This window comes from Podarcis cretensis (assembly GCF_951804945.1).
Source record: "Podarcis cretensis genome assembly, chromosome: 3".
In the NCBI taxonomy this organism is placed as follows: domain Eukaryota; kingdom Metazoa; phylum Chordata; class Lepidosauria; order Squamata; family Lacertidae; genus Podarcis; species Podarcis cretensis.
The window spans coordinates 90,710,588-90,733,314 of NC_137172.1; the positions used below are offsets into that span (position 1 = coordinate 90,710,588).

Below are 22,727 nucleotides of genomic sequence, written 5' to 3' on the forward strand. Positions count from 1 at the left end.
AATCATGCAGTTATTTGTTATTTCTCAATAGAGAAAGACTCAGGACTATGAAAAAAAGTAATACTCTATTAAAGAGGCCTTGGAATTTCATTGCAATGGGGAAACACAAAGCCTTATTTCATATAAAAAGAGGTTTGTGAGTGATAGTTCATTTTTAAGAGGGGTATGCTATTGAACATCAGATATAAATATTTTTGCCAGCAGCACTTCAAGTATATTCCATTTTCACTGAATTAAGACGGTGATAGTGGAGGAGAATGCAAACACTTGAAAGGTTGTGCGGGCATTGCCAAAACTCTTATTGAAATAGGACAGGGTTCCTGGAGTGTATATGATTATGGATGCAGTGGGGGGGGGCAAGATACACAGCTTGAAGTAATTGAAGTTAATTCTTTATTAGAAAAATCAGGATCTGCTCAGGAGTGTCAAGCCTAGTGAGCACCACAACTCTTCTTCAATAGGTCTTGCCCCTATGAGGCAGTTGCAGAGACAGAAGGTCCCTGCCTTCCCACAGCTGCCTAAGTTTCCTGCTCTCCCAGGTCTTTCCCAAGCAATCTGAGACTACGCTTGCATGGCTGCCTTTGTCTTCCCACTTCATACCTTTCTTGGTCCTGGGAGAGGAGAGCTTGTCACAGCAGGAGGGGGAGACAGCTTGACTTCTTCCCCTCTGCCTCTTGGCCTCCTCTTCTGCTTCTGCTTCTGCAATTCTCTCTGCCACAGACTCTCCCTTTTCACTTCTCACTAAACCCTGTTACCTCTTCAGCTTCCAGCACCACCTCCTCCAAATCTTCTCCTCCTTCTTCCTTTAACCACTCATTGTCCCACCACCAATCCCCAGGCCCTGAGCCTTCTTGCCCCAGCAGTTCCTCAGCTAGTTTCCCCCACAACTCCTCTGTGTCCAGCCAGTCCATGACATCACCCTTCCCAAGGCGTTTAGGGTGGCATACAGAGTTGCCTCCCCTCAGCTTCAGGCTTCTTCTTGTGACAACTATTTTTCTTGTAATTCACTTTTTATCAGCTTTTTTGTGAAGAACTATCAGAGAAAACTGGGGGGGGGGGGTTGCTGCTGCTGCTGCTGCTGCTTTCCAGCTAAGAAAATTCTGCCCAGGAAGGCTTCTCTGCCAGTACTAGCCTTCCCAAATGTTAGCTTTCCTCATCCTCTTCCCCACATTTTCCCCATAAATTGTCTGAAATGAAGGCCCCTTGGTTAAACTTCAAGCCTCTGTGGCCAACAGGGAATTTAGTTTTATTCTTCCTCAAGAAATGAGCACAGAGAAACTAAGGTTCCCAAGGTTTGTTTTGGTGGTGTTGGTTCTGAGCCTGTACTGCAGGCATGAATGGTCAGAGTTTTGCCAAAAACACCCAAGAGATAGTCCTCTATTCTCTCTTGCTCATCTTCCACCACTGTCTAACAACTTGGTAAGTCTGTTAGAGGGGAAGGCAAAGCAAGGAAGACTGGCAACAGTGCAAAGCCATTGCAGATCTTATCTCAGAAGTGGGTTCAGATCAGCTTGGGATGGCTTGGAGATTTACAAACTGGGGAAACAGGTATTCTGGAAGCCTTCTTGGTATCTCAAGCAGCAGATAGTAAGCTCAAAGCCTCCCAGCTACTTTTATCATTCCAGACATGCACTCGTACAGTTACAGACAGCTTTGCTGTTTTCATATAGCAATCATTCCACTCCCACACTCCAAAGGGCAAGCTCCTTAGCTTAGCAGGGTCCATTATCTCCCAGACTCAGCTATGTGTCCACAGTGAATCTGGAGGAAAGGAATCAGCTTAAACTGAAGAAGAATTGTAGAGAGGCATGGCCCATTCCTTTAATAAGAAGTTCTGCAATAATAAGCCTGGCTTGAGGATTTTTATTGGTATTTAAGAGGTAATGAGAATTCTTTGTCCCCCATGAGTAATTTTACACCACTTGGGAAATTTTAGTAAAAACCAGCTCTTGTTCTTATGGTTCATTACTTCAGTGGTACATTTCCATTGCTTGTCTAACATTCAGGTTTTCTGTTTGACAAAAAGAAAAAAAAGGTGATTCATTTCGATGTACTTCAGTCACATATGGGGAGCCAAAGGAAAACTCTGGAAATGGATATCACGACTTCATCTCCAATGTCCTTGCCTCTCTGTCTAGCTCAATGAGAGCAGTTCAACTCCTCATTAGCCCTGTCCTTAATCCATTAGCTTCATTTATGCTTGAAATTAGGCCATATGAATGAAATCAAGAGATTATTCAGCTGTATGCCAACTTTTGATTCATGCCATTCCAGGACTATGGCAGCTGCCTTGGTGAGCTCAAGGTTTCTGTCCAGTTGATAGCGAAAGCCTTCCTTCCTTCCTTCCTTCCTTCCTTCCTTCCTTCCTTCCTTCCTTCCTTCCACAATCCACAATTTAACTGAAGGAAATATGGGAAACGGAGAGATTTCTCATCTTCATATTCAAACATCAATGCAGAATTGTGCCCTTCATATGAATAGCATGTCATGCAGAATAAGAATCGATGGATTAATTGGGTTACAGAATGCTTTTCTTTATCGCTGCCATCCTTGTCTCCTGTCAAACGGCATGTATAGGTGGCAATTTTATTTTATGGACAGATGCACATTCAGGGGACATCTGTGCCCCCCTAGTTCCTATCACCTGGTTCCATCTCTGACCCCTGCCTATTCATGGGGCAGGCTGTGTCACATGTTGGGGCAGTGTAGACTGGGTGATTCACAAAGCTTCATGAGCATAAGAAGCCTGGCAGCAATATGGTCACACTCTTCAGGACCATGGAAGGCAGGAAGGTGGAGGCTACAAATGAGGGAAATGGTCTAAGTCACTAAGCTTAGACCTACCAGCTGTCCAAGGGAGCAGGGAAAGTGGAGAGCCTGAGGCAAGCTCAGCGTCCACAAGATCATCTTTGATAGCTTTTCACCATCAGCTCTTGGCCACGCCATTTCAGAAGGACAGCTGGGGAATCTGCTTCAAATGCATTCATTGCACTACCCTAAGGCAGTCTTGATTATGTTTTCTTGTATCCTACTCTCACATCTGTTCACTCGACATAAAACCTTGTCAAGTGACTTCAAGAGGGAAACAAAACTTTTTAGCACCATTAGTGGCGTTACTGCATTTCCCCCCACCGATCCTGAGAGCTTCCATGAGTTAGGAAAAGAAACTACATTTGATTCCCTCTGCCCCTGTAATTACACCTAAGCTATCAGAGGAGATACTGGAGCAATCCAGGCCTGATGGCAGGCTGCCGTGGAAATATTTCCCTAGAATAATTGGCAGGCTCCACATTTAAAAGAAAAAAAGGGGGGAGACTTTTTCCCCAACCACCACAATGTAAATGGAAGAACAGAATTTTATGTCACTGAGTTTTTCTTCCTACATAGTCCCACAGATCTGTCAAACAAAATCTCCATCTGTGCTTTAACTTGATGGTTGAAGGTATATGCGGGTTTTGCTGCCATCTAGTGCACTTTGCTATAAATGCCAGTCACTATGGGAATCTGATCAATAGCAAGAGGCCAACGGGGAAATCAGATGGAATGTGTATCTGAGAAAGGGAAGGAACACCAGTCTGCCAGCTAGAATACACTGGATCATACCACTCCTCTTTTTCTGCCCAGTTTTATGTCCAAGCTTTTCCAAAGATAGATAAGTCCCATCTAAAGCCTCCTTCGCTCATGGTGAACAGGTCCAGGCCTCTTCTCTAGCTTAGGATGGCAGCAAAATGTGGTTTGGTTTGATCCTACCTAATATGAGCCTACATAATTCATACTTCCTTTGAAATTCACGATGCTCATTTTGTGTAGCATTCTTCCAACCAAATGTGTACATTATATTAGGGAAAAGTGTCCAAATAATAATAATACAGTAAAAACACATTGTATTGCAGAAAATTTGCTAGTAAAAATGTGTATAGTAGGCAAAACATCTTGGATAGAGATCGACAGATGTTTACTAAAATGCTGGTGGGTTTTTTTGGGGGGTGGGACTTTAAAAAGAAATCAACCTTCCCATGACACACATACTATACGACAGTGGTACCTCTGGTTACAAACTTAATTTGTTCCGGAGGTCCGTTCTCAACCCGAAACTGTTCTTAACATGAGGTGCGCTTTCACTAATGGGGTCTCTCGCTGCTGCCGCACTGCTGGCACATGACTTCCGCTCGCATCCCGGGACAAAGTTTGCAAGTCGGGGCATCTACTTCTGGGTTAGCGGAGCTCGTTACCCAAAGCATTCATAAGGAGGACAGTACATAACCTGAGGTTCCACTGTATATGAAAAAAAGTTTTGCAACTCTCCTCAGATTTAAAAAATGATATGTCCTGATGGAGTCAGAGGGGAGTGCTGTGTTAGAAATGCAGGTCCATAGCAGTTAGGATGCTGCTTTGAGGATCTCTTAAGAACTGACACCTGTATTTTCTTTTGTAGACAGCTCTTATTCTTGGGATTGTACTACATTAAGAGGCATGTCTATTCTGAATCCAATATTTTTCCTCACTGGTTGCTGGTTTTCCAAACAGCAAAATATTAATAGGAATCATTTTCTTCAGTCCATCTGGAGTGGTGCTGTCCAAGGTTCTGGTTGCCTCTAGTGGCAAGACATTGATTTTAGGTTATCTCTTGCACACTGTCTGAGAGGGAGTGGATGCTTTCAGAAAGCTAGCAGTTTCGCTTCTCGTCTATGCAGTGTAAATCAAACAGCAATGGGCACTGGATTCCAATTCATGGTGTAAGTATATTTTTAGGAGTAAGCCTTATAATGCTTGGATATTACACCTAAAACTGTAAATGTGAATGTGGCAATAATACTTGAAGCTTTGGCAGAGGCTCCCCTTTGAGGGTAATCTTGGTGGCAAAACTGGACTGTTTTGCTGCATGAAAAGGTGCTTGAATCTGAGTTCTAAAGTAAAGCAGAAGTTTCTCAACTGAGTTATTTATTCCACTAATATCTGTACCTTTCCTCCAATGAGCTCATTGTGGCAGACATATTCTGCTCCTCATTTTATCCTCATAGCAAACATGTGAGTTAGGTTTGCCCAAGAGAAATTGACTGCCTCAGAGTCACCCATTGACTTTTATTATTGCGTGGGGATTTGAACCCATGTCTCCAAGGTCCTAATCCAAGTCATTAACCACTCCACTACTCTGCCTCAGAGCAAAGCTTTAGTTAGCTCTTAATGTATATTGCAGGAGGAAAAATCATATTAAAAAGAGATTGTCATGCAGAGCCATTATCCTTGGTCGCTGCTTATGTAAAGAATAAACTCTGCATTGAAAATAAATAATAAACTGGTACTTCATTACATCTGTGGTCAGTGTGTAAGAGAGAGGGAGAATGCTCAGATTTTTACATTATTATATTGCTCTGGCGGAGAACTGTTTGGATGATATAATATAATATAAGAAGAAGAAAAACAAACCAGGCAATTTACCGTATAATAGTAGTATAATGTTAACATCCTGCAGATTATTATGTTGCTTCTAACTTACATTACACCATTGTTTTAAAGCATATACAGTAATACTGTATAATATTATTTCAATAAAGCCTTTGAGCTTGTGTTAAAAATCAACAATACATTATTGCAAATGTACAGTGGCTTATTGCAGTAGAGTCCATTAAGATATCTTTAAATGAAAGGAGCAAAAATCTAAGAGCTAAACTCCATGTGTAGTTTTGATTTACTGTATTAGTGCGAGGGCATTATTTTATCCTTATGGCTACAGCGTTTACATTAGAGGCAGTTGCCAGAACCATAAACATTACAAATTGTCATAAAACAATTTTGAAACCTGATGGATGAAGCCACTTGACTAGGCTGCCTAGAACTTTAACATTTGCTTCGTCTACTGATAGCAAAACTCGAAGTAGCTCAATGCACCCTTATAACAAACAGCACTCACTAGACATTTGTAATATGCTCTGCACGCTTTGAGTTCTTACAACCGTTCTGTAAATAGGAGTTAGGGAGCAATTTGTAGGCTGTAGCTGCTATGCCTTTTGTTGGAACAATTCCTTCCCTAGAATATTTTTAACCCTGAGGAAACAAGTTATTGTTCCAAAGAAAAGTCACCTCATTTTTTAGCACACAAACATCTTGGGTCTGCATTTCTTGTACTATGACCCCATGTATGCCCCATGTATGCCTTTCTGCCTTATAATGAGATCCTTGTGAGGAGGCTCTGTTTTGCCAGTATGAGAAACCTTTGGTCCTTCTAATCTGGTCTTCTTACCTAGGATTCTTCCATAGGTGAAAATGTTCCATATTTTCCTTTCAGTGCTTTCCTTTCCTCTATCCTTCCCTTTCTGAATGTTCTCTTATTTCTTGAGGCCTGGTCTATACCAGGTCTAGCTCCAAGGGCCTTCTGGCAGGGTTCCCTTACTGCAAGAAGTGAAGTTACAAGGAACCAGGCAGAGGGTCTTCTCAGTCTGTGGAACACCTTTCTATCAGATGTCAAAGAGACAGCCAATTACATGACTCTCTGAAGACATCTGAAGGCAGCCCTGTATCAGGAAGTTTTTAATGTTTGATGTTTAGTTGTGTTTTTATATTATGCTGGAAGCCGCCCAGAGTGGCTGAGGCAACCCAGTCAGATGGGTGAGGTATAAATTGTTGTTGTTACACAACCGATTGATGTCACACAGTTCTGAGATGATGAATTAAAAAGGTAAAGGTAAAGGATCCCTGACAGTTAAGTCCAGTCACAGATGACTCTGGGGTTGCGGCGCTCATCTCGTTTTACAGGGCGAGGGAGCTGGCATTTGTCTGCAGTTTTTCCAGTTCATGTGGCCAGCATGACTAAGCTGCTTCTGGCACAATGGAACACCAAAACCAGAGCACCTAATTTTGCCATAGAGATAACCAGGCCTTGGATATCCCAGGGTATCCATCACATTGGTGTGATTTCTCAGCATCCAAACACTTAAGGCCCTTTTACACCTCTGGTGCAACCAATGGGATTTTCATTCCCTTCAGTGTTCTTACAGATGATGGTAGTGGTGATGATGATGATATCTGAAAAACATTGAAAGCATTGTATACAGCACATTGGACTGTTATTACTGTATATGCAAAGCTACATACCTGACTACCACGTACACCACTGCAGCTATAAATATGCCCTAGAAATCCAGCACATGAAGTCTCCCACCCAAGCACTGGATCTTCTCCTGGCAGAAAAATTGGGAGCTGTGGTATACTGATATGGCATTTAGGTTCAAAAAGTTTGGATGAGAGACTGGACTTAAATCAGGCCTGTACAACTTGTAACCCACCCAAGCCCACCAGCCATGGTGCTGTAGCAGGATCTCAGTAAAATACCTGCCTGCTGGGACTGTAAAGAGGAGATGGGCATTGCACTTGGTAGGTCAAAATATATGGCTGGTGAGCTATGTATAGCTTGGAGAGCCAGAAGTTGTGCAGGCCTAACTTAAGTGAAAACCTGTCTTTGTGTACTTTGACTTTTTACAGTTCAGTTATATAATTATATTTCAGTTCTAGTTATCCTTTTAATGTGGATTTATTGGACATCAATAATCAAGCCATTAGCAACATGAAACTGACTATAATTAATCTTAGGGGTGGTTATATATTTTATTCACTACATTTATATTCTGCCTTTCCTCCAAGGAAATGGCTTAGTATAGACGTAAACCTCAGTCTCTCTGGTCCCAGTCCAGAACTCTAACCACTACACTTCAATATCACTAGAGGAAAAAATGCACTATTAACCAATTTGCGATCCTTCTGCTATAACTGGGATTTTAACACTGGCCTAGATTTGCAAACCCAGGAGATTGCTCCCCCCCTTCCCCAACGTTTGAATGTTAATATGTTGTGCAATCCAAGTAGCTATAAACATCACTCCTTCTGCAAAGAACAAAATAAGAACTGGCACATATTGCAATTTTCATATTCTTTCCAAATCATGTTGCCTTTAGAACAGAATTACATATCGCTGAACTTTTGTCAAACCGAAATGAGTCTAACGTAAGAAAGCTAAACTGGCATACTGAGCAAGACTTCGCATGTTTTGGTGGCGGGCTTCGTTTGTCTTTCAGCTTTGCTATTTGGAAATGTAATGGCAGATATTTATCTCAAAGAATAATGCATTTCACAGTCTTGAAAGCAGCAGCTATTTACACCTCCAATTTTAACACTGAATCTAAAACCCTGGTGTTGCTACTGACACTTAAGGGAAGAAAACAGGAGGGCTCTTCTAGATGTTTATCAACTTAATCTGCTAATGGATGTGATTAAACTGATTCTTGTGAGAATTGCCATGATAGAGAACAACACCATCTAGCAACAAAGTTAAGCAGAAACACTTGGTTTTAAAAATTGGATTCTGCTGAATTTGGCACCACTGAAATTAATGGTACTTAGTAATTTGCTGGGTGGCAAGCTGCCCAGGTAGAGAAGGTGCAAAGAAGGAAGAGGAGCAACTCAAGGTGTTTCACTGCCTGTGGGAATAGCAAATGGTGTCCCCACTCCCCCAATTTGAGATGCATATGATTCAAGACTGCATAGTTCTGTTTGCATAAAAAGGTCTGAAGGCCCAAAGCATCTTGGCTGAAAGAGTGTTCCACAGCATGGGACCAGTGACACTAAATACCCATCATATGGGAGGTGATGTCATTCGGGCCTTTGTAACACAACTAACAACACTCCTCTGGATGCTCTCAGTGATTGAGCTGGGATGTAAGGGCCCAAGTTGTTCAGGGCTTTGTGTAACAACACAAGACCTTTAAACCTATCCTGGTAGTATATGGGCAGCTAGTGCAGAGGTCTTACAGGCTACTGGCTGTTTGCTCCCAAGTCCAGCCACTGCATTCTGCACCAGCTGGAGATTCCATATCAGGGCCAAGGGCAGTCTCTCATAGAGCACAGTGCAGCAATCTAGTCTCAAGGTTACCAATGTATGGACTACAGTGGCTAAGTGAACATGACAAGATATGCAGGAAAACCAACTTACTGTTGCTGTTGTCCTTTTTTAAAAAAAGGAAAGCATGTTAAGTTTTCTTGCTTGTTCTTTGGGAAAGTTTGTGTGTCTTTGTATTTTGTTCTGGCAGGGATTGTCATAAAATGATTGAAGCTGACCCTGAGTAAAGGTTATTGGATATATATTAGCCTGACCTCCCCCCCTCTTGGTTTTTCCTATGTGTGTACTCGCAGGCTCCCTGAAGGTACGCCTTGTACAGATTAAGGTATCTTCTAATTGGGATTCATTTTGACATTCACCTCTTGGCCCTGTGTGAAGGTAGTAGCAAGGAAGCGTTTGAACTAGTTGAGCTTTCCATCCCTGATAAGCACAAGCGACATGTACAAAGAATGAAAGCACTCCATATATTAAGGAGAAAGCAGGCCAAATCTCTGATCCCATCAGTCCAGCAGCTTGCGATTCAAATATTATTGACTCCCGTCTGTAGGGTGCATAGCTATAGCTGAAAGGAGAGCTTGGCTCATTAGCTGTATTGTTGTTACCAAGATCTGGGTGCAGCAAGAAGAACAGGATTACAGCCAAGTCCTCAAAAAACAGAGCTGGCTTTCATTTTAACACTATGGACAACATATCTTACGAGCTCCATCTTTTCCCTCTTATAAACTGATTCCAATTTAAAAAATAAAAGAAGACCTAGGGTTTTAAGATGAGCATTGATGAATTGGAGCAAAGGTTTACAATGGCCAAACTGCCCACAGGCAAAAGCAGGTTTTAATAACATAAAAAGGAAATGGGAAGAGGCACTGTCTATTTATTACTTCTTTAAAAACCATTTATAAACCATTTACCATTTTAAAATATCTCTTCAGTGGCATACACCATGTAAACAATCATTGAAGTTTCATTGAAACAAAAATACAACATGAAACCAGTAAAGGGTTAAAAATGAATAAAAACAGGAATTCAAACAAAAAAAAAAATCAGAGTCTGACCTTATGGGTCAGGGAAAGCCTGGGCAAAAAGATATGTCTGAAGCAACTGATGGTCACTGCAGACTGAGATAAGGTGCAAGAGTCAGGACTATGAAAATATTCTGTATTTAGTTCAATATGTGGGATATTATGAAAACTTGAAAAACAATATACTGAGGAGGGCAAGTCCATGAGCAAATCATGGAGGCATCAGCTCTCTTCTACTATTGCTCTCCAGCAACTTATATCAAGTGCTCTCATGAAGGTTCCTTACAGCTTCCATGAGTGATGGCCATTGACTAGTGCGAATCACGGAAAAATCTTGCATTGTGAAGTACTCTGGTTCAGAGTTCCAGCCACCCACTGTGTCCTCCTTCCCCAGTTTTCTGCTTCTTTCCCGCTAACAAACACTTGTAATTCCAGGGCCACTTACAACACCCAGCCCTTGCATTCATCCGAAGTGTTTATAAGTCACATTTCAGGAGCAAGCCCTCACAATGCAAAGTACCTGGAACAAATGCTACATGATACATTAGGGTTGCCCTGTTAGTGACTTCCTCCGCTTTTTAAAAATTCTGCAAACTTTGGGGTTCCCCTAAGTTTGCTCATGCCCCCCTATTGTGTGTGACAAGTGCTCTTTGGGCTTCAAAAGGATTGGCACGCGCCTCCAAATGTCACTAACAGAGGGAAAGACAAGCCTTTCCATTCCCATGAGTCAGCTTGCAGCAGCGAATTCCACAAATTAATTACGCATCTTGTGAAGAAGCACTTTCAAACTAGGCCAAGATGTTTCCTTTTAAAAACAATTAAACCAACGAAACCTGTTTTCCACTTCTTTCAGCAGGTCCTTTCATGATTTTGATTACATTTCCCCCTCTATTTTTTTGTCAGACAAATTTGAAAAGATTACACATAAGAGATGAATTTGAAGTCCCTTGTTGACTTTTCTGCTGGTTAAAAAGAAAAGATAATTGCACTGATCCATCACTCCATACATGGTGCCTGTAAATAATTATACCTGCCTTCAGAATGGGCAGCGTGCAAGTTTCCACATGGCTAAAGATTAACTTGCCCTGCTCAGTGTGGAGCTGCGGGTTTTCTCCTGTATTGCCACCAGCTTAGTATGCTGGTCCCTGCGCACGACATTCCACGCACCCTTTTCTACACATGCAGTCTTATTTCTGCGCAGAGAACTGCTTCTTTGGATGGCTGCCAGTGTAAGCAGAAGGGACAAATTGCAGGCCCAGGAAACTCCGCAATGATAAAGCTGCAGGCACCTGTTCAGTATGCAATGCATGATATTAATTACTTCCACTTACAAACCTATCAGAGCATATTCTCTGTGCTTCTGGGGAGGAAAACAAATTAATAAGGTCTAGTAAACAACTCTCTTCTTTCCCCCCCCCACCCCCCAATCCTACCTGTCCTTAGACATTTATGCAAGCAAATAGTGCTCCTTCTGCGGCACGCTATGCTAATCCACAAATAAACAATCCATGATATTAATATAAAAAATACACTGTGCACTTGGCCCTAGTCAATCTTATAGCTGACAGCTGCTTTAACCAGGAAAAGGTTAAGTTTCCTGGCCAATGTGCTGTTGTGTTTTAGCTAGATTTAATGCATTGGTCTGTGCTAGAGGCAGAGGATAGTATTTTTAGTATTTGAAGAAGGTATGAGAGAGACCATCATTGCCCAGGACAGATACATTCATCCCACTCTGATCTCTTTCTAGAGATGACCGTAGGAAAAAAGAAATGTATATGTGCGAAAAAGAGACCACAGCTCAGTGGTAGAGCACATACAGATCTTAGGTTCAATCCTGGCATCTCCAGTTTAAAGAGTGGACCATATAGGAGGGAAGGGCTGCACTGCCAGTCCGAGTAGATCATATTGGGCTAGATGGACGAATAGTCTGGTATAAGACAGGCTCCTACATTCTAACAGTACAGTACCTGTGTCTTGCTTCTTTGCTAGCTATCAGCACTGTGTGAGGTTAGCAAATGCACACTGTGTGTTTTTTGCATGTGTTCATTCTTTCAGAAACTTCCTCTGTTCCCATATATGGCCTTCTCTTAGTCCAGGCAAAGGCAAACTCGGCCCTCCAGATGTTTTGGGACTACAGTTCCCATCATCCCTGACCACTGGTCCTGTTAGCTAGGGATGATGGGAGTTGTAGTCCCAAAACATCTGGAGCGCCAAGTTTGCCTATGCCTGTCTTAGTCCATTGCTCCAGGTATTTGTTGTGTCTGTTGCCAACTCATGTAAGAGCCCTATTGGATCAGACCAATGACACATCTAGTCCTTCCTTCGCTAACCCACAGTGGCCAACCAGATGCCCATGGAAAGTCCACAGGCAGGAGATGAGCACAGCAGCACTCTCCCACTCATGCTCCTCAGAGGCTGGTATTCAGAGCCATCTCATAGGGATCCATTTGGCCACTGTGAGAACAGAATGCTGGAGGAGGTAAGTCTTTAGCCTGATTCAGCAGAGCTCTTCTTACCTTCTCGTGCCTGTTCTTGGAGGTCACAAGAAAGGAAATTACAACTAAGCACAGGAAGAACTTTCTGACCGTAAGAGCTGTTCAATAGTGGAACGGACTCCCACAGGAGTTTGTGAACTCTCCTTCCTTGGAGGTTTTTAAGCAGAGGTTGGATGGCCATTTGTCATGGATGCTTTAGCTGAGATTCCTGCATTGCAGGGGTTGGACTAGATGATCCTTGGGGTGCCTTGCAACTCTACCGTTCTATCATTATATGAAATGTGTGTGTCATTTTTGCCTAGTGAGCTCTTCTTGCTAAATATGCACCTTCTGATAAAATCCAAGTTTAACATGTCTTACAGAGATGATCCCATCAAGTAAGGTCATACTCTGAAGAATCTTTCACCATGTTATGATGAGAGAGCAAGCTCCTATTTAATCTAATGTCTTAAATGCCTAATCTAACAAAGTCTAGTCCCATTGGGTCTCTTTAACCCCATCCCATTTGGAAAAATGGAGAGCAAGTGACCTTTTGTATCAATGGTAAAGGTCAGGCTGTAAGGCAGGCTTTTCTCCCCCTGTTAACACTGCGAATCCATTTCATCTGGCATATCATCTGGTTAGGTTAATTTCCAGTGCTTCTAAACTCTCAAAATCACACTTACTGCGCATTTGAAAAATGTCAGCATTGAATTTTATAGCATTAGATTTCACACTTTTGGGGGCTTTTTATAACTTTCATAATTTATATTCATCACCGAGGAAATACACAAGATGCAGAGCTGAATCATCAAGGAAAGTAAAAGGTCAGCCTACAAGACTGGACAGCCGAAATAACAGAGAAGGATTATGTACAGAAAAGGGAAAATATGAAGGGACAGAGTAATTGCTTTCTTCTGCATCTGTAGCAGCATGACCTCCAACTACTGCTTAGTACTCTACCCTCAGTTTCAAACAGTAGTGCATGCATGAATCAAGAACTTTTGCAATGTGCTATTAAGTGACCTTCCGCTTTCTCATATGTCCCCATGTATTTATGTTCAGAATGCTGCAACTTGCTTCATTTTTCTTGGTGTATGCTACAGTCACAGACTTCCATGCATGCAACAGAACTTCGCATTCCTCCAGTTCAGTAGTAAAGGTAAAGGGACCCCTGACCATTAGGTCCAGTCGTGGCCGACTTTGGGGTTGCGGCACTCATCTTGCTTTATTGGCCGAGGGAGCCGGCGTACATGTGGCCAGCATGATTAAGCCGCTTCTGGCGAACCAGAGCAGCGCACGGAAACGCCGTTTATCTTCCCGCCGGAGCGGTACCTATTTATCTACTTGCACTTTGATGTGCTTTTGAACTACTAGGTTGGCAGGAGCAGGGACCGAGCAACGGGAGCTCACCCCGTTGCGGGGATTCGAACCGCCGACCTTCTGATTGGCAAGTCCTAGGCTCTGTGGTTTAACCCACAGCGCCACTCACTTCCCAGTAGTACTGATTCCTAATTCCAGCCAGTAGTGGGTAGCAGGGTGGCACAGGCAAGGCATTGCTCCTGACCAGCGAGGGGGAGACAGGCCAGGTGCAGGGAGCGTGATGTAGTTCTGGTGCCAACTGATGCCCCTTTCGCAATGCCCACACTCCCCCTCTCGCCTCTCCCTCCTTCAGTAACTGGCAGTAACACTTGGCACGTCCGATTATGACAGACTAAGGGAAATAATAAAAATAAAACCAAAACCATCAGGGGGAAATAACTAAGGAGCCCCAGCACGGCATCCTGTGAAAAGAAAGCAAAGGAATATTTGACCTGCAAGTGTTTGTTTTTGAGAGGGAATAGCTATTTCCCCAAGCGCTCACAACTTAACTTTCAAATGCAGAAATAAATATTTGCAGCCTAATCCCATGAATGATTTATCAGATGCAATGCCCTCTTAGTTCAAAGGGGCTTACTTCCCCCCACTTGCAATGCTTTGAACAGAAGCCATTGAGAAGTTTCCCACCAGAAGCCCCATTAATATGAGTGGGAGCTGTGCAAAAACACCGCGCCATCCCATTCAGCGGGGATAGTGCCAATGAATTTCTGAGATCGTGCGCTTAATGACTAGCCATTGAGAGACTGGTGCCCATGTGATCAGATGAGTGGCATGCCACAGTTATCAAAATGATTGAAAAGACAGGGTGTTCGGTGGTACATACCCATTTACATTCCTCTTTCTGGCTCTCCTCTCCAGCGGCACCTCTATACACACAAAAGGCTATTCATAAGAAATGTATTATTGCAGCTGATAGCCATTTCTCTTTTAAAAGCTGTCTGGAGGCATTATTCAAGCAGATTCATTCTGGAAGGCTTCCCAGCTGAGATTCTCTGCGCCTTGAAACTGTGGGTGGGCTCCTTTGAAATACACTAATGAACTGTTAGGCACAAGGAGTGTCAGGAAGGGGTACTCATTTTCTCTTGCTAATAAATACAGCTTCCATGGCTCTGGAGCTTTTTCTCCTTATTATCTGGTTAGGTGTTGTTTCATTGTCTATGTAGCAGACTCTCTTTAAGACTCTTTTCCTTAGCTTTTATCCGCTAAACCAGGGACTGCCAACGTGGTGCCCTCCAGGTATTGCTGAACGACAACTCCCATTAGTCCTATCTAGGAGGCCAAAGGCCAGGTAATTGGAGTTGGAGGTAAAAAAACCACATCTGGAAGGCACCATGTTAGTTACGCCTGATCTGTGGCCTTGATTCAGGCCCCACCCATCAAGCCAACCCGCCCAGGGCTAAAATAGGCCTAAAAACAGGGCTTTTTTCAGCCAGAATTCGCTGGAACTGTTCCAGCACCTCTCAGGTGGGCGCCATTGTCATTATAAGAGAACAAGGGAGGCGTTCATGGTGAGTTCCAGCACCTCTTTTTCTAGAAAAAATGGCACTTCTTAAAGGTGGTTTAGAAAGTATAAAAAATTACAAACATTAAAATATAAACATCTATTATTAAAATATACAATAGAGCAATACCATTGAAGTAATTAAACACAATTAAAAACAGGAGACTCGTGTCAAGAGATCATGCCTTGACGTGGCTTCAAAAGCTGGGGGAATGCCAATGCAGATGGGTATTATTGTATTTTAGAAGTGTGTGTTCTGTAGCATTGGTGCTTCTAGTGAAAAAGCCTGCCACTAAACTAGCACAATCTGATAATCATCAGGCTGGGACAAGACTAAGTGGGTTCTATTTTTTTTTTAATGGCCATTATCAGGGCATTGTTGGGACGCGGGTAGCGCTGTGGGTTAAACCACAGAGCCTAGGACTTGCAGAAGGTTGGCGGTTCGAATCCCCGCGATGGGGTGAGCTCCTGTTGCTCGGTCCCTGCTCCTGCCAACCTAGCAGTTCGAAAGCACATCAAAGTGCAAGTAGATGAATGAGCACCGCTCCAGCGGGAAGGTAAACGGCATTTCCATGTGCTGCTCTGGTTCGCCAGAAGTGGCTTAGTCATGCTGGCCACATGACCCGGAAGCTGTACGCCGGCTCCCTCGGCCAATAAAGGGAGATAAGCACCGCAACCCCAGAGTCGGCCACGGCTGGACCCAATGGTTAGGGGTCCTTTTTATCAGGGCATTAAAAGGAGAAGGGGAGGGAATCAGTCTTTCAGGTAACCTGATCCAGAGTTGTAAGTAGCAGGACCTTTAAACTAGATTGAAGTCTAATAGGCAGCCAGTGCCGGTCCCTCAACACAAGTCCTATATGTGTATAGTATGGGGCAATATTCACCACCTGAGTCATGACATATAGTGCCTTTCACTGTTTCTCAGAGCCAGTGTGAGAGCTAAATTTGGAAACTTTCAAGACCTTCTCATCGTTATCTATTTTCAGAAGTAATCTGTATTTTGGGTGCCAAATACTAGGGAATAGAAAATGGCCATGACCTTCACTTCTCTCGCTCGTGTAAGTCATAGCACTAGTGTGGTTAGAATGTCAGACAAGGACCAAGAAGACCAAGGTTTGAATACCCACTCAGTGATGAAGCTCACTATGTGGTATTTGGCACGCACCAGACTAGCTTATCTTAGGGTGAGCAGAGAGGACTTAAAACTCTAGGAAAGCCCCTTGCCTACTTGCAACAGTGCTGTGCTCTTTGCAGAGCGTCTTCCAGATTGGGGTTGCTTTCTGCTTTGATTATGTGGTCACACAATGTTGCTACAAAGCTAGCATTGGGCTTTTCCAAAAGTTTTAAGTGAAAAGAAATATGCACCAGACCCTTCAACTACTGTAGTAAAGTGGTTAGTGCAGCCCTCCTGTCTGTGCCCTGTTTCTATGCATGCTCACTTTCCTCCCCATCTTGCTTCATATAGTCAACAAAAAGTAAAATAAAAAAATGAAGGTTCTGCACAGCACTGGTTTGTACTAATCAGAGTTTCTCCAAGTTTGGTTGTAACAGAAAACTCTGGTTGGTTTAAAAGCAGAAGCAAATGTTTCTGACATTCTCATTGGCACACCAGAGGAAGAAAGGAGAGGGTGCAGGCCCCAGTCTCTGTTTCCCTTATCGCTATGGCCAACGTGTGATGAGACATCATTGCATTGTGAGTTTCTCTGTCTCCACAACAGAGAGACAAGTGGTGTGGGTGTCAGAGAAACTCCCAATGTGATATCGTAGCATAGGAGAAAGTAGGAAAGAGTTGTGTGGCTGCTTCTGAAAACACCAGGTTGCCATATCTGGTTACATCAGATGGTGTAACAGGGAGAATGTTTACTGCTGTGATTCGATTTCCAGAAGGGCAGCCATGTTATTCTGCAGCAGCAAAAACAAGAGCCCTGTAGTATCTGAAACACTTAAGTAATTTTATTGTGGAGTGTTCCACAGAACTAGCACCATCATCCACACTCTGCATTTATAGCACATGGCTTCCCCCCCCCCCCAAAAAAAAAAATAATCCTGGGAACTGTGGCTTATCCCCTAACCAAGCTACAATTCCCAGCACACTTTTGAAACTACACTTTGCAGAAGTAATGTGCTTTAAATGTATGGGGTGTTTGCAACTCCATTGGACGCTCCAATTCAGAATCACTTCCATTACGTCTGATATGCAACTGAAGATGTAGATATAGAAACATTTCCTTCTTCTCCCTCACACTTGCTTTTGGCCTTGAAGGCACAGCAGTTGTTTCATGCATTTTGCTGAGACAACACAACAAATATTTGACCAGAAGCCCTCAGAGGATTACACACACTGAGGAAATGAACAGCATGGAAAAGCTGGGAATATTTTTCAAGGGTTTGAATCTTATTAACTGAATTGTATGAAACATAAAGCAGGGACTTGGGCTTAAGAACAAGGGGCTCAGGCTTAGAAATAAATCTGAACCAGAAGCAAACAACCAGATTTGACAGACATATTCTGCAATATGAGGTAGAAAGGTGGGTAAGATTTTCACCTCCCCTTTTCAGAGGCAGATTCTGGTGAAAATGGAAACGGGTGCAGAAATTGCTGATACTCACATTTGTTCCATATCTGGAACAGAAATTAATCCAGCAAATGCAACCAGTATTCACTGTTGTTGTTTTCACTCTGCAAACTGTACATAATTTATCACTTCCCCTCCCCCTCCCCCAATTTGTGTTGTGTTTCTGTTGCATTGAAATTAATGGTGTGGAACAACATAATGATAATGGGATCGATCACACAATTAATTATGCAAAATTCCTCCACAGGGAATAAACGAGTTGAATAATGTAGTCTTTGCTGGACGCTGAACTGCAGCCAAATGGAAATGGTTCTGCATGCGATGAACACTGGCTGGAATGGGAATTGATACCTTCTTACATCCCTCTTCTTAACAAATGCTATTTGGTAACCTTTCTCTTCTTTTAAATTTTAACAGTGATACAGAGAACTGGTTCTGTGAATGCTCTGTTCTCTACTCTGGGAAATTATGTCAGCTTTCAACCTGTGAGGAGAACCCATGTGGAAATGGAGCAACATGTTTTCCAAAATCCAGCCAAGACACTGTGTGCCTCTGTCCCTATGGAAGAACTGGAATCCTTTGTAATGATGGTAAGAGAAAAATGCAGAACTTAGCAAGTCAAATGCAGTGAGAGAGAGAGAACAGAGAGAGATAGACTGAAGCTTCTTTGTGTTAAATGACCAAAAAAAAGCCTTTTTGTTGCCGGGCAAATTGACTTCATCACTTCTCTCTGCTTCCTACTTTTCAGATGTTCAAGAACATACAGTTTAGTGCACTGGATCTATAATCCTCAGTATGCCTATGTACTAGAATTGTTGTTGTTTTTTAGATGTTTTAATTAGTTTACAGTTTGTACATTTTCCATCCTGTGCCCCTGTCAGTGGTTGCGTGGCGGGTTCCCGCCTCCCCCCAGTAAAAATAAAGACACAAGACAACATTATTTAGGTTAATGGGCTAAAATTGGCCACAACTTTATATTGGTTACTGGTGATGAGCGGTATTGGCTTAGGCATTGATCCTAATCAACTATCTGACTTCAGCCAGGAAGGGTTAACACCAGCAGGGGGAGCTCTGCACATCAACTAGGCACTCCCCCAGGGTCACCCCTCGGGGGCATGCCTTGGGCCCTGGCCTTCATAGGCTTCGGATGGGGCCACGCCCCCCGGAATCCTTTACCGGACTACCCTTCAGTAACCGGGGGAGGTGATGGCGCTCCTCCCCCCCCATTCATCTACATAACAATACCCCCACCAATGCCTAACCACCAAACCGAGAAGTTGTGACGATTTGCTACGAGGTAGGCGAAAAAACCAAATGGCTGGTGCCAATTTGCCAAGTGGAAAAATTCCTACCAGGCCCCTTAACGGCAGCCAACTGAAGTTCATAGCAAGGTCAAAGGAAAACCTAAAGGGTGGGTGGGTGGAAAATTCCCCAGCTGATGAATGGCAAAGAGGACGCTCCTCTGCCGTGCTTGCCTTAAATGCGGCAAGCCACACCCCCTGAGCCAGCCGATTGGCTGGCCAGGGGAATGATGCGGCAGAGGATTCCCCTGTTCGCGCGGGGCTGGGAGCCAGCCTCTGCACAAGTGTTGGGGGCCTCCTGAGGTTGGAAGTGGCTATGTGGGGGCATTATATATTTAATAAACAAACAAATAATCAATGCAAACATTCCCTCCGGTTCATTCGGTTGAATTGGATTCATTTAGAATATTTGAAATTGCATCCAGTTTTAAATGGGACCCATTTAAGTCAGCCTGGAGCCCTCCTGCCAGGCCCCTAAACTACTGAGAGCCCCACTTCTTTCCCTACACTTACAAGGGTGGTGGAGAGGGACTCCTTGCAGTGCCAGGCATCAACCAGGAGATGGTGCTTCACATATGTGTACCAGCACCCCGGGTGATGTGGTTCCCATGGTTTTTGATGTTCCTGAATGCTGCTACAAACACGTGCGGCCAAGCCCAAGATGGCTGAGAACCAAAAGGCAGGTAGCTTCCGTGAATCCCTGTCTTTCTGGACATTGCTTATAAGCAATTCTGCAGTGAGTATTACTCCCTTGCCTTGGTTGAGCAAGGAAGAGAGAAAGGAAGAGGCAGGCACCAGGGCAAGGGTAGTGAGTTAAAGCAGATCAATTTAGTACAGACCTGGAGTTTACATTGGACCCGGAGAGGCAACTTTCTTCAAAATTGGTTTCAGCCAGACATAAGAGACATGGGTGTGGAAAGAAAGAGGAGCATGTCAACTATGGGCGGTGGAAGTTGGTCCATTAGGGCAAATGCGGCCCTGCCCCACCGACCTCAGACTGCCCTTAATCAGCCCTCATTTGCCTGCCTCCTTACATGCTACCAGGAGCGGCACATTGGCTAGCAGCTTTCTCCTTTGTTTCAGTGTTGCCCTTGTGGAACTCAGTAGGGAGAAGGATGGCGTCAGAACTAGAATTAGTTGACAATAGCTGTGCCTCTCCCTGCCATTGGCTCTAGCACCCCCTACTGTTGGACTCCCGGCCTTCTGCACCACCAGTCTCAGTGGTCATCAGCCACCACTGATTATGGGGGAGAAGTTTATAGCAGGGGTCAGAGGGTTAAAGCCCCCTTCCCACTGCCAAACAAGGGTCTGGGTTTGTGTAATGTGTCATCAATTTGGCTCTTAACCTATAGTTCCCTGTTATGTGCCAAATGGGGAACTGTGGTTTAACTTCAGTTTACTAACCAGGATATCAAACCACAGGGAATGGTGGCTTAAGCTAATCAGGGGCAGTTGATATGCTGAATCTGGCTGCCAAAACAAAGGAGAAATGTGTGGAAAACCCAATCCTAGCTCTCAATTCTGGATGCTAAGAAAATGTATATATGAACTAGGTCATTGCTTGCTGTTCACCTGTGCTTCTCCCAACGGCATTTTCCTTTTCTGTGTTTTTCAAACAGTTATTAATATTACCTATCCTAACTTCAGTGGGACAGATAGCTTTGGCTATACCTCATTCCTAGCCTATTCAGTGATTCCAAACATCAGCCTCTACTATGAATTCCAACTGAAATTTCAATTAGCAAACCACAACTCTTCACTGCAAGACAACCTGATATTTTTCACTGGTCAGAAGGGTCAAGGTAAGTTATTCGTTTTTCTCTGGGGAGGGAGTGTTATTCAAATGGCTAAGACAAAGTAAATGGGGGAATATAGATATATGGATTCCAATTTCTGGGCACCTCAAGAACCATTAACAGAAGTGCACATAGCATTTGTTATATTTTTATTACATAGAAAATAATGTTTATTTTGAGATCTTGACCGGTAAATTCCTTATAGTCACTTTTAAATTTCAGAAAAGGCAGATATTCTGTCTCAAAGGCACACCTGTACAACCCTGGATGCTGGTCACCCTGGAGAACTTCTACCAGTTAGAAACCAGTTAAAGTAGCCTGTGTCTAGACCAGCCTTTATCAACCTTGAATCCCCAGGGATGGTTGGACTACAACTCCCATCATCCCTGGCTAGCAGGACAAGCAATCAGGAATGATGAGAGTTGTAGTCTAACAACATCTGGGGACCCAAGGTTGAGAAAGGCTGGTCTAGACAATACAGAGCAGGATGGATAAACGGCTTGACCTAGTATAAAGCAGCCTCCTGTGTAACTGTGGAAAGGGGTTTGTGTAGGGTATCCTGCAAATGATAAAATGTGATTGTTGGGTACGGAACTAAAGTAGAGAAAATGTCTTAGCGCTTTCATCTGTATACTAATCTGTGTAAAGCCACCAGGGGGCATCAGAACACTAGATGGAAGCAACATGATAAAGTTTAGGAAGACCAGTTTGCTTTGCACTGTGACAATTGGCTGCACTTTCCTATATATGTGTACTCAGAAGTAATCCCCACCTTAGTGTGTGTGTGTGTGTGTGTGTGTGTGAGAGAGAGAGAGAGAGAGAGAGAGAGAGAGAGAGAGAGAGAGAGAGACATACCTGCTATCCTTTGATTCTCAGCTGTGAAGAAAGAAGAAAATTAGTCCTCTAAGGTCTCCTGGAACAAAATCTATTCCCACATTGTTGTTGTTGTTGTTGTTTATAAAAAACAACAGTCATTAAGCTTTGTGGCTGAGAATTTGAGGCCAAGACATGGATAGATTAAGCAAAGCTTGGAACTTAATAGATACGCCTTCCAAATAATAATAATAATGCAGAAGTGGGGAGGTGTGTGTGTGTGTGTGTGTGTGTGATTACATACAGATAATTACAATAAAAAAAGCACAGCACCAGTCCTTTCCTCAAAAACAGCTGTTTCTGTTGGAACAAGAAAGTTATCACCTGCCGGCAGAAGGGCAGCAAGGAGGGAGCCAGTCTAGTTTCTCTCGGGAGAGATTTCCAAAGGCTGGGAGCTGCCACCAAGAAGGCCCTGTGGGGGGTGGCAGGACTGAGAGAAGGGCCTCCCCTGAAGATCTCAGAGCCTGGGCAGTTTCACATGAGGAAATAGTCTTTTCAGATAGCCTGGACCTAAGCTGTATAGGGCTTTATAGGTAGCCAGTGTGGGAGCTGCTCTAGCAAGCGGGTTGTATGTTCCCAGTCAACAATCTGTCTGCAGCTCTTGGAGCCAGGTGGAGTTTCTGAGCACTTTTCAAATGAACTTTTAATTAAAAATGCAAATGATTTGGGAAAGCAGTGTTACTGCGTCATCTGCCAGCATGAAGTAGGAAATCCATCAAAGGAAAGAAGTATCCAGCCTCTGTTTTTGTTTTGTAGAGGTTCTGATTTCCTCTGTGCTAATCAACAAACTGGTAAAACTCGAAAGCCCCGTTCACTAGCCAACATCATTCACTAGCCAGAACAAGAAGGACCTGTCAGTTACCCTGGTCCTCCAGCTGATTGTGCCATCACCCCTTCTCTGGAAGGGGAAAAAAAAT

At 43.5% G+C, this 22,727-nt stretch overlaps 1 protein-coding gene across 4 annotated transcripts in view; it reads left to right on the forward strand.

Annotated features, from left to right (window-relative positions):
- Positions 1 to 22,727, forward strand: part of EYS (eyes shut homolog) — a 490,906-nt gene that overhangs the window by 441,746 nt on the left and 26,433 nt on the right. For all 4 annotated transcript variants that reach the window (XM_079970286.1, XM_079970287.1, XM_079970288.1 and 1 more), the window contains 2 exons: positions 18,258 to 18,430; positions 20,761 to 20,943. In XM_079970286.1, the coding sequence (XP_079826412.1) occupies positions 18,258 to 18,430; positions 20,761 to 20,943 (356 nt within the window). The remainder of the gene's footprint in view (positions 1 to 18,257; positions 18,431 to 20,760; positions 20,944 to 22,727) is intronic.